This window comes from Fukomys damarensis, unplaced genomic scaffold (genome assembly GCF_012274545.1).
Source record: "Fukomys damarensis isolate Sample0158 unplaced genomic scaffold, DMR_v1.0_HiC HiC_scaffold_14, whole genome shotgun sequence".
In the NCBI taxonomy this organism is placed as follows: Eukaryota; Metazoa; Chordata; class Mammalia; order Rodentia; family Bathyergidae; genus Fukomys; species Fukomys damarensis.
In genome coordinates, this window is record NW_022900926.1 from 71,191,664 (window position 1) to 71,206,748 (window position 15,085).

Below are 15,085 nucleotides of genomic sequence, written 5' to 3' on the forward strand. Positions count from 1 at the left end.
CTGCCAGCCTCCCGCGGGCTTCCGCCAGGGAGTCGCCACCCAAGAGAGCGCCAGCACCCGACCCCGGCCCGAACGCTAAGGGCGCCTTGTTCGACTGCGGGGAGGAAGCGGCCCGGGTCATCCCTCGTGAGCTTACGGTCAAGAGTAGCTCTCTGCTGCCTGAGATCAAACCTGAGCACAAGAGGGGACCTGTCCTCAACCACTTCAACCACTTCGATGGCCGGGGGGAGGGAGGCCGAAGCAAAGAGCAAGGCAGGTCGGCTGGAGCTTCAGAGGCTGACGGCTTGAAGCCCAGGAGCCATTTCGGTGTGGGCAGGTCGACGGTGACCACAAAAGTGACCCTGTAAGTAGCTGTGGAATTGGTCCAGCCAGATTCGCGTGTCCACTGGCGTGTAGGGCCCTAGGGAAGGAGCGGGGTCTGCGCGGTTGTGGAATTGTCTGTGCCCTGAATTTTTCTGTATTGAACTAGAGAGTGAAGGATCAGATTACCCAGTTAAAGTTTAAGAAGATGACACTTCCGTCAGCCTCTTGGTTTCTCATTTTCACTTAAAATCTTAGGTAAATGAATGTAAAAGTAGGAAAACCCTTGAGGCTCAATGTTTACATAAATAACAGATAAGACTTAATGGTTTGACATTACCTAATTATAGAGTTTAGTCAAAGAAAAATGTTCACAGTTGTTCCAGGGTAAGACATTCTTAAAACACACAGGAGAAAACACTGTTTTATTAGGCATGACCAGGAGCTGTGAGGGGGGTGAGTTCAACGGAATTCATAGAACCTTTTACGGAATTTAGTGCGTGATTGTCCTAATGTTTTTTAAAGCCCCCAATACAAGTATTTCATTGCTTCCTTCCCTCTATAATGTTAGGGAACCAGTTGTTATTTTTGTTCCCGGGCTGAAAATTTGTTTTCAGTTATTGGAGAAAAGACACGTGTTCTTACTGGAAAATCACTGGCTACGTGAAAGTGCACAAAACAGACTGTATGTGTTGTTGATTTTACAAATAGTTATTCTCTGCATGGTACTGTTCTAGGTAGTATAGGGGAAGAGCCCTGCACATGCTGCCCTTGAAATGTTCACGGCCTTTGCTGGTTCTCAATGAGCAGACAAATCAGAAGCGCAGGGGAGGAAAAAATCATTGTTGGCTTTTGGAAGAGCTGGGCCTTTGGGCCTTGATAAAAAAATCTCTGTAGGAGGATAGGATAGGGCTATAAAACTGAGGACTTCCTTCTCTGCCTCTGCTCTCCCTGCCTCACCCCTCTCCACTTAGCACAGGTGAAAATGAGTATATGCTCAAGTTATTCCTGCGTTCACACATTTATAAAGAGCTGGTATTTGTGCAGCGTTGTCCTTCTTGAAATGAATGGGGTTCATTGTATTTTGTTTCTTTGAGAAGTGAGCTGTGGAGTAGGAAGTCTGGTAAACACTTGAGGAAAACGTGCTTAATGAATAATGTGAGCAGTCTCACCAGCTGCCAGCCTACAGCAGCTGGCTTGGATAGAGTCAGCTATTTATTCTGTAACCATAGCGTTGGAGAAGTGAGCTGAGTGAATGATGCCCATTATTTTTAGAAGACCACTGTGAGCGCTCACGGAAACCTACCCAGGTGTGAGCTGAGAGGTAGTTGCTATGTACCTGATTGAGGATGCTTCAGTTTGTCTTCCAATGGGAAGATAGCAGTGGAAAAACCAGAACTGTTACTGTTAAAAGAAAGGTAAACAAAGGACAGAAAAGCCAATCTTACAATGAAACCCTTCTTCATCGGCTGCTTCCTAAACTAAACCAAAAGTCTTTTTCTCAGAACTGATTATTTTTGAGCTAGAATTTTTCTTTACTATTCATTTTGTATAATTTTGCACAATGCCTTGCATGTGAATTGTCAAACAATTGAAATGAAAATTAAAAATTCTTTCTAGTCTTTTGACCTATTTCTGTTTGATGGGATTTTTTGCAGACCCTTTAATTCTTTTTTTTTTTTACTTTAATTCTTTCTATGATTGTATTGCAAATAAAAATGTTCACAGATTATTTTTTAAAACAATTTGAGACTGAAGAGTTAGAAAAATTGGTACAGTGGACACTCGAGTTACAACCGGCCTGACAACTTGGGCTAAGACCGGAATTTTAGTTTTATGACCAAAGTTTGAGTTACGACTGGAATGCTGGCCACTTGTGCTTCCAGCTGGTTTCAGATACAGATTTAACCCTTAAGGAGTTCTGGAAGGAACATTACAATATCCTTTCCTATGTGGGGTTAATTGAGAAATCCTGGTCCAGTGTCTCCCTAAGGACACTGAGACCTGCCTGGAAGAAAATGTGGCCTAAAATTATACAGGGAGAGAGACTTTGAAGGCACTTGACGAACCTGAGTTACAACCAGCCCTCAGGAATGAGGTGAGTTTGTAACTCACGGGTCTAATGGATTCTGTATTCGCTGAAAAATAATGGCTGTGAAGCTACATGTTTCTTTTGCTGTTAGAAAAAAATTTTTTTTTTTTAAGAATTTTTTTTTTTTTTGGTACTGGGCATTGAACTCGGGTCCTTGCGCTTGCAAGGCAGGCCACCGAACTGCTAAGCTAAACCCCCAGCCTTTATTTCTTCATGTTCTCTATTAAGTGCTGAATGCTGAAATTCTTAAAATGGTATATTTAAAATAGGGAGAATTTTCCTGTTACATACCTTCAGTTTTCTAGATTCCAGGTTCTTTTCCCTTTCTTGTATTATTATAAGGCAGTCATTGCAACAGTTATCATAGAAGCCTTCCTTTTTTTTGTTGTTAGGTTTTTTGTTTGGTCGGCTTTTTGTTTGCTTGTTTGTTTGTTTTGAGATAGGGTCTCACTATATACTTGAGACTGACCTGGAACTCACTATGTAGCCCAGGCTGGTCTTGAACTCACAGTAATCCTCCTGCCTCAGCCTCCCCAGTGCTGGGATTACAGGTGTGCACCACCACGCCTGGCTTTAGGAGCCTTCCTTTTAATCAGTCTCAACTAGGTTAATTGCAGTGACTCTTGGTAGGAACATTTAATAGCACAGAAAGTTTGATTGTAAAAGGTATTTTGATCTTGGTGCAGATCTTTAATCTGCAGATGTGTTCCTCTCTGCAAGGTAGCTGTAGCATTTTTGATTTGCATCGTAAGGGTTACTTTGATGTTTGATGAACAGACGTATGGCTTGAGCTGATTGGTGAGAACCTTTAAAGGTGTATTCCCTGGTATGTGACCATCTTTCAGTAACTGATGCAGCATTTGTAAGCTCTCCGTTTCTCATTATCTCACTGGTCTTAGAATTTAATCTTTATGGAAGGATTTAAAGTCAGTTTTGCTTTTAAATTTAAGGAATTTTGCTTTTACAATAAGAGAGACTAGCTATTTTAAGGATATAATGGGGACAACTGCTAGGAAAATTTATGAGCATATATTAAACTCAGTATTTAAATAAAAACTTAAAAGATGAAAATCTGAATTTTTATTTGTGGAGCACTTGATGCGATCTAGCCCAGGCTTCTCGTTTTACCCAGAGAGTTAATGGAAATAACCTGGAGTTATACCACTCGCTGCTTCCAGAGGCTCCAGGCCCAGCCTTCTTACAGGTGAAGTCCATATGGGAGACTTGAGAGTTTTATGCTTCTCCACCTTTGTGGCATCATTATCAAGTGGCTTTAAAGTCTGATTGTCTTATCTAATAGAACTTGTGATAACTCATTGACCTCTTAAATGATAAAGATGGAAAGAACCAGAGGACTCCAGTGAGGCAAGTCTGTGCCAACCCTGAGTGGGGAAGCAGAAAAGTATAGTGGGCAGGAGCATGACATCTGAGACCATAGCACCTGCTTCACACCTTGGCCTGTCACTGTGTGACCGCAGATGCATTACTTTCTCTAAGCCTGAACTTCCTCCCCGTAGAATAGAATGTACAAATTTGTACATTAGGTAAGCCAAATAAAGAATTTCTTAAGTGGTTGGCACTTGACTCTTTAAGTAGTGCTTCTTATTTATCTCTACAGCTTTATAAACTACTACACCCAGGGCTGGGGATTTAGCTCAGTGGTTCTGCCGCCTGCCTCACAAGCGCAAGGTCCTGAGTTCGATTCCAGATACCAAAAAATAAATAAACTACTAGACACATTTTTTTTTTAAGTTTTGGAGCCTTTCTAGGAAAGCTTGTATAGAAATAATATAAACAGATAAATGGGAGTGATTATTTGTTGAAGGGAGGTGTGCAGTCTTGTCCTGCCATCTCTCCTAGCCACCACCAGATTCCCTAAATCATAAATTGAAGGGAAATAAAAACAACTAAACCATCTACTTATCATAGAGAGAGAAGGTAAAGTCCAGAGAGGTAAAGTAGTTTAATTGCATTCACATAGATAATTAGTGTGAGAGCAAGGGCCCAGGGCCAGACAGTGCCAAACAGGGCAGATTTTGTTCCTATGAAAGAAAGCACTGTGTACATTTAAAGGCATTGTTTCTATCAGGGAGCAGTTATAACCCAAGAAATGTGACAGAGGGGAACCTCTCTTTACCCAAGAAGTGATTACAAAACCAACAGTTGAATAATTTATCATTAAATTGTCATACATATATCTAGGGTGGACTTTTATTCAAACACTAAGAAAACTTTGCAAACAGAATTTTTTAGTAACCTAAAATAACTATAAGGTTAAGCTTTTTTTTTTAAAAAAAAGGCAAGATACCAAACCCTAATAATAGGACAGTCTTAATTCTTAAAATAGCTATACATATAAGAAGACTGGAATTGAGCTAAAATATTAATGGGAATATCCTCTAAGAAGTAGGATTATGAGTGATTTTTAAAAAATATTTTCTTGCCTGGTGTGGTGTTGTATACCTATAGTCCCATCTATTCCTCAAGCTGAGGAGGATCCCAAGTTTGAGGCCAGCCTGGGCAACTTAGCAAGACGCTGTTTCATTATTTAAAAAGAAAGAAAACAGTTTGATCCCCAGTACCCCCCCAAAAAAAGAAAGAAAGAAAGAAAAACAAAATAAAAAAGAAAACAACATTTATTAAAATAAATGCACATATACTCACAAAAGTCTAATGTGGAAAGGATGACAGAAAAAAATATCTAAAAGGGTCAGTAATAAATTAATTTTTTGTAATCTAGCCTTTTAAGATAACTTTTTTAGAGCCAGGAGTAGTGGTGTATACCTGTAATCCTAGCTCTGGGAAGGCTGAGGCAGGAGGATCACCATGCGTTCGAGGCCATCCTGGGTTACATAGTGAGACCCTGTTTCAAAAAACAAAAAACACATAATTGATGTTTGGAAAACTTGACTCTAAGTGGTGGTTATTATTTATGTCTACTACTTAATCTACTAGACCCAGGACTGGGGATTTAGCTCAGGGTTTCCACTGCCTGCCTCACAAGAGCAAGGTCCTGAGTTTGATTCCAGGTACCAAAAATAAAAAAATAAATAAACTGCTAGACCCATTTTTAAAAAAGTTTTGGAACCCTCCTAGGAAACCTTATATAGAAGTATGAGAGTGCATTAAATATGTAAATTTATTCTAATGTTCTTCAGATCCTCTGATATCTTCCACCTGTAGTTCTTGCACTTTACATCTATATTAGTGCTCCATAAATTTGTGAGCCCTGTAGCCTCAGTTTCTTAGCTACATAAACTTAATCATTCCTCATATGCAAACAAAAGAATCTATTAAAATATTTGATAATGTATTTAGGATGTCTTAAAATGTTTCATATACAAGGAAGATGTTGGCTTTTCATAGTGTTATAATACATTTGTATGTTCACTTCTTAAAACTAGGCTAATAACTATCCTGCTTTTCTCTTGTAGACCTGCCAAACCCAAGCATGTGGAACTAAATCTTAAAACCCCTAAGAATCCTGATAGTTTGGGAAATGAGCATAGTCCATTTAGCCAGCCAGTTCATAAAGGAAACACTGCCACCAAAATCTCCTTATTTGAAAATAAACGAGTAAATAATAGCCCAAGACACACTGAGGTTCGAGGCATAAGGAACACTTCTGCCACTAATAAGACATTTGTTGGGAGGGCAAAGCTGAATTTAGCCAAAAAAGCTAAGGAAATGGAGCATCCAGAAAAGAAAGTAGTGCCAAACAGTCACCACAATGGTGGGCTGGTGAAAGAACAGTCTGCAGAAACCAAAGTTCCTCTCTCTGAAAAAGAGATTCTCCCAGTACCCAAAGAAAGGGGAGGAGAGCCCACGAAACAAGCTTCCAGTCCTCAGCCCAACCAGGATGATACAGAAAATGTGCAAAGAGATGCTGGCGGCCCGTCAGAACCAGTTGTTACTACTCTGATTGCTGTCCAGGACCAGAAGCTCTTAGAAGATGACTCTGAGACCTCTGAAAGCAAAAGACTTGCACTTGAACATCTGGTGGATACAGCACGAGATGTCCCCTCTGCTCTTGATACCAAAGATTTATCTCCAAAGCCACAAGATACATTTGCTGACTTGCAGCCCCCCGCTGAGTCATCTAAGGAGCCTTCTTCCCCACTGCCTACCTCCATTCCTGTGGATGTTCCCAAAGATGTATGTGCTCAAACTCCCATAAGCGGCTTTCCATGCACTGATCTAAAAGCATCAGAAAACCATAATGGGTGTATTTTGCCTGTGTCTCCCCACAGCGAGAAAATGCCACTCTCCAAAGTTGGAGAAGGGGGAGAATCAGACCCTCCTTTTTCTCTAGAAAACAACTCAGAAGCTGTGGGAAATGAGTGTCCATCCAAGGTGCTTGTCCAGGTCAGGTCCTTTGTACTTCCTGTGGAGAGCACCCAGGATGTGAGCACCCACATCATCTCAGAAAGCTCTGAAGTTAGAGAAGTGCAGTTGCCAAGTTGTCACAATAATGAACTTGAGGTGGTTTCCGTTGCAAGTTGTACTCCCCAGCAAGAGGAAGTAGTGGGCAATACAAGCACATCACCCAAGCACACTTGTTGCAAAGAAGAAGAAATAGCAAAGTCTGACTCATATCTCATGCCAGCCGAATCTGACAAAGCTTTGCCTACCCACGCTCAAAGTGAGGGTAGCCGGATACCCCCAGGGGCTGAGCCTAGCCCCATTAACTCTCCAAGCAGCAGAATTTATTCAGAAACTTCTCAAAGGCCAGATCAGAATGTTGTGAATGGCCAGGATAGTCTTTTGAATGTCTCTGCTGGTAGTGATGACAGTGTATTTGATTCCTCTTCTGATATGGAAAAATTTACTGAAATTATAAAAAAGATGGACAGTACAGTTTGTGTGCCTCAGAAGAAGAAGAAGCCCAGAATGCCAAACTCTCCCGCCCCTCATTTTGCCATGCCTCCAATTCACGAGGACAATTTAGAAAAGGTGTTTGATCCCAAAGTGTTTACTGTTGGTTTGGGGAAGAAGGAAAGCCAGCTAGAAACGTTACCAGGTTTACATCTCATGCAGAGCCTGGACCCCAAATCTAAACTGAGACCCAAACGTGCATCCACTGAGCACAGTGTCATCTTTAAGTCATTGCATGGCAACACTAATGGGAAAAGTGAATCTCAGGTGACTCCAGAGACAAATGACAAAGAGAACAGGGATATCATCAATGGTGGTGTTAAAAGGTCGAGGCTAGAAAAAAGTGCACTTTTCTCAAGCATATTATCTTCTTTACCCCAAGACAAAATCTTTTCTCCCTCTGTGACATCAGTGAAAACTATGACCACGTCTTTCAGCACTTCTCAGAACTGTTCCCCATCTTTGACTTCAGTGGGACAGCCCACAACTCATGGTGCCCCGCCCAGTGGCTCTAACAGAGAACAGCCAAATCTGTCCGATAATTCCTTAAAGGTCTTTAATTTCAACTCATCAAATACTTCTCATTCAAGCATGAAAAGTCCAAGCCACGTGGAAAAAAACCTGCAAAAAGAGGAAACCAAAGAAGATCTGAATTCTCGAAGCAACTTGCACATGCCAGAAACTAAATTTTCCAAATTAAAGAACAGCGATGATATGGAAAAGACTAATCATATTGAAAGTGTTCTTAAGTCAAATTTGCCAAACCTTGGAAACAGTGAAGCTGATTTCACAGATCTTTTCAAATCAAGCCGATACGATCCAAGCATTCCTTTTTCTGCAATGTCATTATCTGACACAGTGGTAAGTGTATATAGTATCATTTGGGATGTTTATAAAGATAGGGAGAGGGGAATGGGAGTCCTTCTTGTTATTCTTTAGAAATGGTTGTGCTGTGTACAGTAATTTTGTATTCACCACAAATTTGAGGACCTGTTTATGAAAGATCAAACAAAAAGGGTACTCGGACTTCTCAAGACATTCGTGGTCATTAGGGATAATGAGCTACATATTTTAAAGTATATGTGAGTTTATATGAATAGTATAGATGAAAGTTTGGAGACAGGTAAGACAATTTTCTTACATATTACATGTAAAAATGCTCAGTACTTCGAATTTTAAAGATTGTGAAACTGCTTCCTCTATTTGGAAAGGCCCCTCCTGGCAAAGAAGTTTTATTTTCTTTTTCTCAGACTATGAGATTTCACCCATTATTTGGAGCAATATATTTATCCCATGCATCTAAGAAATAATTTTCTGTTTAATAGGAATTAGTTTTCATCTGTGAAATTTTTTTCCTGCAAAAGTTTGAGGTGCAAAAATTTACTTTACATTATAGTTTTCCTTCAATATTACAGTGAGGATCACAAATACAGTATTTAGAGACAGTGATTTCTCTATCTTTCACCTGTTTGCCAGAGGTTTCCCTCTTGTTTAATTTTTTGGTTGTTTTGTTTTGTTTTCTGGTACTGATGATTGAACTCAGGGCCTTGTACATGTTAAATGTACTTTGTACCACTGAGCAACACACCCAACCAAGAAGTTGTTTTCCTTACTCAGTTTTTCATGTGAATTTGTGCCATTTTGCTCCCAATCCTGATACTGAACTTGAGGGAAGACAATAAATAAGGAAGGCAGAGTATCAGGGGTACGGCTTTCTTTGCCTAGAAACCTGAGTGGAACTTGAATTCTGGTGGCCTACCCTTTGAGCCAGCTACCAGGCAAGCATAGGGTTGTGACCAGCAGAGAATCCCTTGTTCCTGTCCTCATTTGGACAAAGCTGCACAGCATGTTTCATGGGTTGTGTTGGTTTTTGCTGCAGTCCTGTCATAGAATGGAATTCTGGAAGCTCTTGCAAAATGTGTAGTGGTGTTTCTAGCTGCTGAGCAGATTCCTTTTTTCATGTGAACATAAACCAATACCTTTCACCCCTTTTGGTCTCAGGACCCATTTACATTTAAAAATTATTGAGAACCTCAAAGAGCTTTTATTTGTACAGGTTCTGCCCGCCAGAATTTGCTGTGTTAGAACTGAACACTGAGTAGCATTTAAAATACCAGGAAGCATTGGCCTTCAGAACAGTAACATCAGCTCATTTCATGGAGCCTTGACTCTTCTGTGTACTTGTGAAAGAACAGGATGGAAAGGACAGATAACCTCTCCTTATTATGAAAATAGCTTTGGCCTCTGGACACTTTGAAAGGATATTGGGGACCACCAAGAATATCTGGATCTTACATTGAAAGCTGAACCTACCTATAACACTTTGAAATCATCCAATTTTTAACTTTTCTCAAACACAAAATTTCTGCTGGTCCACTGTGGCTTTGTTCTTTTTAATTAATCTGACAAACCTGACAACACAATATGCAGTTTCCCTATGAAAACCAAGTCAGCTAGAGTGAAAAGGAGAAACAATGCCATTTTTTTTTTCCAGACCTTTTTATGATTTCTTTTTAAACCAATCTTTCTTTAGGTCCTAGCCTTTATTGACTATATGATAGTTATGTGTTAAATATTTTACCTGAGTTTTGTTTAAAATTTTAGGCTTTTCCTTCAGTTTATTTACTTCTCCTATATGTTTAGACATAGATATATATATATATAAAAGAGTAAGTATATGGCATTTTGATTTCTAATAGTGCTCAGGGCGGCCTTCCTCTGGTCTTGGGACATATTCCACTCTGGTATGATGCAAGAGAAATGAGATCAAAAGCAGGCCTTAGAAGAGGCATCCTGTTTAGCATTGAAAGTAGCCCATGTTTTGTAATATTTTTATGTGTATAATTACTATTTTTATTATCTTATGCATTTCTGGTTTGACTGGTCTTGTCAGATGGGTTTGAAAAATGATTAGTTTTGATGCCATATAAAAAAGGTATTTCTGACTTGGAAGTTCTCAAGCTTGCGTATGTATGAACATCACCTGAAATGCTGCTCAGAAAGACTGATTCCTGGAGCCCCATTCCAAGCAACACTTTATCTTCAACACTCTCGGGCACTAACTGAGAGCCCAAGGGGATGGAGTAGGGAGCTCTCTGAGGTTGTGACCACACCTTCAGCTGAGAATTCAGCCCTGACCATCAGTTTCAAAGCCTCCGCTCCTAAAATCCCACCATGTTTTGTGTCTTATTATTGCTCTTCCTACTTTTTGCCATGAATTTCTGTGTCCATATTACATTCTGACTTACTGATCTGATCATCATTACAAAAGATCATTTTTAAAATTGAAAAATCCAAGCTAAAGAATAAAAACCATCTCCATTAAAAAAAGGGGGGATATTTTGTCCATCAAAAAGGAAACACTAAATATACCACGTGCAGTGTACATTGTGACATATAGCACACACTTTTAGTTAGACAGTAGTTGTTTACATGATGGTAGATGTTACTATGAAAACACAGTATTTACAGGTTCAGATAGGGTGTGTATATGAACACAGAAAATTGACTCAGCTCTTTGTAGATAAGTGATTAATACCTCCTAATTTATGTATTTGAGATTACACTAAGATTATTTGAATTACAATCTCTTAGTTCTTAGTCTGTGAAGTGACATAAAACCTAGGTCTGACTTTTGTGTCCTACATTTTCTAGCATTGGTAGAAAGAGTTTAAAATGAGAAGAAACTGAAACAGCAAGTTCAGTTAGAGGGGAAAGATGCTCTTAACAGCGAGAACTAAATACAGTGTTAATATAATTTTGTCATAAAGCAGGATGGACATGTTTCAAAAAGAGAAATTGTGAGGTAAATATGATCTCTCTTAACGATCATAGGTAGAGAAGACTATTATATGAAATAGTAATTGTTATGTTTTTATTCGTTTGGTTACAGACACTTAGAGGAAGTGTCCAAAATAAACTCAATCCCAGACCTGGAAAGGTAAGATTATTTTCTATTTCTAGTCTAGATTTTATCTTGGTCTGCTGGAGTACAACAAAGTGTGCTACTTTCATTTTCTCATAGGTGGTGATATTCAGTGAACCTGATGTTTCTGAGAAGCACATTGACGTTTTCAGCAGCATTCAGGATTGCAGTTCCTGGAAGCTCTCTCCAGTGGTACTTATAAAGGTTGTTAGAGGATGGTAAGAGTGACACCTACGATCCTGTGTTTTCCTTAATTACCTTTTTGCTCTTCTGTTCTTTACTTACAGTTACTGTTTATCAGTGTAAAATGCAGAAAACACTATTTGTGGAAAGGGATTTGTACCTGTTTTTAATTTTTTATTTTTTTGTGGTATTAGGGCCTTTGCATTGAGCTAGATCTCCAGTCCATTTTTATTTTGAGAGATGTACTCACTAAGTTGGTAAGTTGTCCTGACTGTGTTTGAACTTGTGATCCTCCTGCCTTAGCCTCCCAAAGTGCTGTGACTGCAAACCTGTGTTATCAGGGCTGGCAAGAAATACAGTTTTAATCGTGTTTCTGTTTATTGGATTGATACATGTTCCTGGCAGGAAAACGAGAAAAGTGCAGTAGACCAAGCTTCGTTTTCCCGTATATTTCCATGTAACACTACTTTGAATTAATCAGACAATAGGCCAATAATATGCTTTTGGCTGATAAAACTTGCACTGTAGTCATATTGATGTGACTTTAATAATAAATAAGAAAAGACATTTTACTAATTTTTTAATGACAGTTCAGTGAAGAACTAAGCTAATGTTTACTTTCCACTGTTTGACAGAAGATTATTTTAAGTAAAGAAACTGAAAATATAATACTTTGGCAATTTCTAAAATTGGTTTACTAGCTTAATTGCCTTTTGGAAATGTGCAAAAAGTTGAATAAAAGAAAGCAAGTTTAAGAAAACCACGGATCTGACATAAATGTTTCTCTGGTGCTTATAGACTTTTTGAAGTAAAGAGAATAGTGGAGCTATAGACATTAACAGTTCTAAAAATTAGTAAGTTTTCTTTTCATCTTCATTGGATTAAATTCACATCTTTTTTTTTTTTGGTTTGGTTTTTTAGACAAGCTCTTGCTTTGCATTGCAAGCTCGCCTTAAAATCACTATGTAGCCCAGGTTGGCCTCAAACTCACAGTGATCTTCCTGCCTCTGCCTCCCAAGAGCTGGGATTACAGGAGTGCGTCACCACACCCAGCTACATAACATCTTTCATACTAGGTTTTTAAATACTTTAATACATATATTCAATATAATCCTTACTAAAAATAGGCTTTCACACTTAAATTTGGAGACTGAAAATTGTACTAAATTTTTTTGTTTGTTTGTTTTTTAGACAGGGTTTCACTATGTAGTTGAGACTAACTCATTATGTAGCCCAGGCTGGTCTCGAACTCACATCGATCCTCCTGCCTCAGCCTCCTGAGTGCTGGGATTATAGGCATGTGCCACCACATCCAGCTATACTAAATTTTGTATGACAATTTTTAGTAAAAGTTTTTTTATTTTCTTTTGCAACTCTTGCTGGCTTTTTTCTTTTCTTTTCTTTTCTTTTCTTTTTGGTGGGGGGCACTGGGGATCAAACTCAAGTGCTTATGCTTTCAAGAAAAGAAAAAAAGGGACTGGGGAGTTAGCTCAGTGATTCTGCCCCCTGCCTTACAAGCACAAAGACCTAAGATCAACACTGCCTATATTAACGTGAGGATCTTCTTGGTGTTTGGCTTTTGTTGGGGAGAATATTTCAAAATGCTTTCCATTAACATGCAAGTAGTCCTTTGTATCAACATATCCATTGATTTGACTCTACTAAGTTAAAATTTCTCCAAGTGAAATGTTTGCACATATAAGGAAAAACATCCCACTGCATTAAGTATCCATTCTCTTGACATATTATCAGTTGTAACTCTCTACTGACTAGCAAGTCCACAGAATATTGGTAGCTCTATAGCACGTAAAGCAATAACCTTAAAGTTCTCTAAGACCCTAATACAGTTCTTGAATTATCAGAGGCTTAATTATACCCAGGAAAGTTTATTTTAGGGAGAATTTTTTCTGTTTTAGTTGCTAGAGAATTGATTACTAAAATGTAGTCTGTTTATTAGAATATTTGAGTAATCAAAACCTCTCTCACGGAGATTGATTAATGGTTTTGCTGTGTTTTATTTTAGTTGGATTTTATATGAGAAGCCAGATTTTGAAGGGTACTCCATCCCCTTAGAAGAAGGCGAATTAGAACTCTCTGGCCTCTGGAGTACAGAAGATGATATGGAAAGAAATGAGGAAGTAGAGTCTGATAAGGCTGTAGTGATTGGTTCAATGAGACATGTGGTCCAGGTAGGTGATGATAAATCTGGATTCCATTCATTCAACAAATATTTATTTGCTGTCAGAAATGATTCTTATTTTGAGAATGATTCTTGAGTTTTTATGTTTTATGAAATAAGTGGGAAAATATTTGATACTTTACGAATATATGTTCTATAACAAGTATTTATACACACTTTAAATGAATTAGAGAAGACACATTCTAATTGGTTAGATATTTTTTCAAGATAAATCCTCAAGGTAAGTCTTTCACTACTGAGCCCTGTTCCCATCTTGCAAATGTACTTTACTTAGTAACCTGTTTGCAATGAGGTGTTTGTTTATTTGTTTTTAGTACCAGTGATTGAAGCCAGAGCCTCATGCCACTTAGCTGTTACACCCCACCCCACACACACACCCTGTGATGAGTTTTTTTATGGACAAATTTTTTTCCTTTAGTGTTTTTGGTTTCTGCATGATTTCTGATTACCTTGAGTAATTTACTTCTGCTTTGGGAGGATAATCCAGAAATAATTCAGTTGATAGTTGGACTCTGAGGTTCTGTGTGGATTTAAAAAATATTATTTGAATATTTGAACCCACCCTATAGATTAAGATCTCCCGGTTTCTTATTCACTGGTGAGAAAAGTGCTATCAACATCTTTCATTATTACTCATGAATCTGTAAAACTAGGTATTTTGCTAGGGGAAAATTAAAATTCCAAGTTTGTTAGTAAAGATGGAGATTGTGAAGTGCAAAAGAGAAATGGAAGATTCTAAATTAGAATGAATAAGAATAAATAACAGTGTTTAGCAGAGGAAAACATTAGTGTGTCCTAGGTCAACATTTCTGAGTGACGGAAGTGATAACTAGTATTGTAAATAATTCACCTTTTAACAATTTTAATATGATATGATATGCCAGAAATGAGCTATGAGGAACCCTATTTCAAAATGTCCTCATCAGTGGAATGTTTTCCTTATGTTTTTATTCATTGCTCAAATAATATTAATAATACACAGTATTGTAAAATATCTGAATCCCATCATCACGAAGTGTCTTCTCCTTTCACCTTTTGAGTTCTTCAGCTTTTGCTGGCCATACTCTGGCAGCAGTTGAGAGACTCCAGTGCAGCCATTTTGTGGCTTCTCTGTGCTTCGTTACTTCAGAGCCCTCGAGTCAGCACTCCTGTGATCCAGGAGCGTCGAGGGCAGGAGACAGAAAGATGTTCCAAAGTGCTAATAAATACATTTTTGATGTGGATCTCTGTTTGAATGTAACAACTGAGATGCATGACTAAAGCAGCATGTCTCCTTCCAAATTGTCATAATATGAAGTTATAAGTGGAAGTAGGAACAAGATGAAATGGCAGATGTCCTGTGAAGTATGCGTATTGAAAGCTTATTTTAATCACTTGTAGGGCTGGATGTCTCAGTGGCCCTGTGCCTGCCTGGCAAACACAAGGTCCTGAGTTTGATCCTAGTATCAGAAAAAAAAATCAGTTGTAAGAACAAAGAATAATGAACTTTGGGCGGGGCGGGGGGGGGGGA

At 38.7% G+C, this 15,085-nt stretch overlaps 1 protein-coding gene across 1 annotated transcript in view; it reads left to right on the forward strand.

Annotated features, from left to right (window-relative positions):
- Positions 1-15,085, forward strand: part of Crybg1 (crystallin beta-gamma domain containing 1) — a 115,929-nt gene that overhangs the window by 64,846 nt on the left and 35,998 nt on the right. The window contains exons 2-6 of the mRNA XM_033763423.1: positions 1-343; positions 5,827-8,128; positions 11,160-11,207; positions 11,292-11,410; positions 13,399-13,564. The exon at positions 1-343 is cut by the window's left edge and continues 1,222 nt beyond it. Coding sequence (XP_033619314.1) covers positions 1-343; positions 5,827-8,128; positions 11,160-11,207; positions 11,292-11,410; positions 13,399-13,564 — 2,978 coding nt within the window. The remainder of the gene's footprint in view (positions 344-5,826; positions 8,129-11,159; positions 11,208-11,291; positions 11,411-13,398; positions 13,565-15,085) is intronic.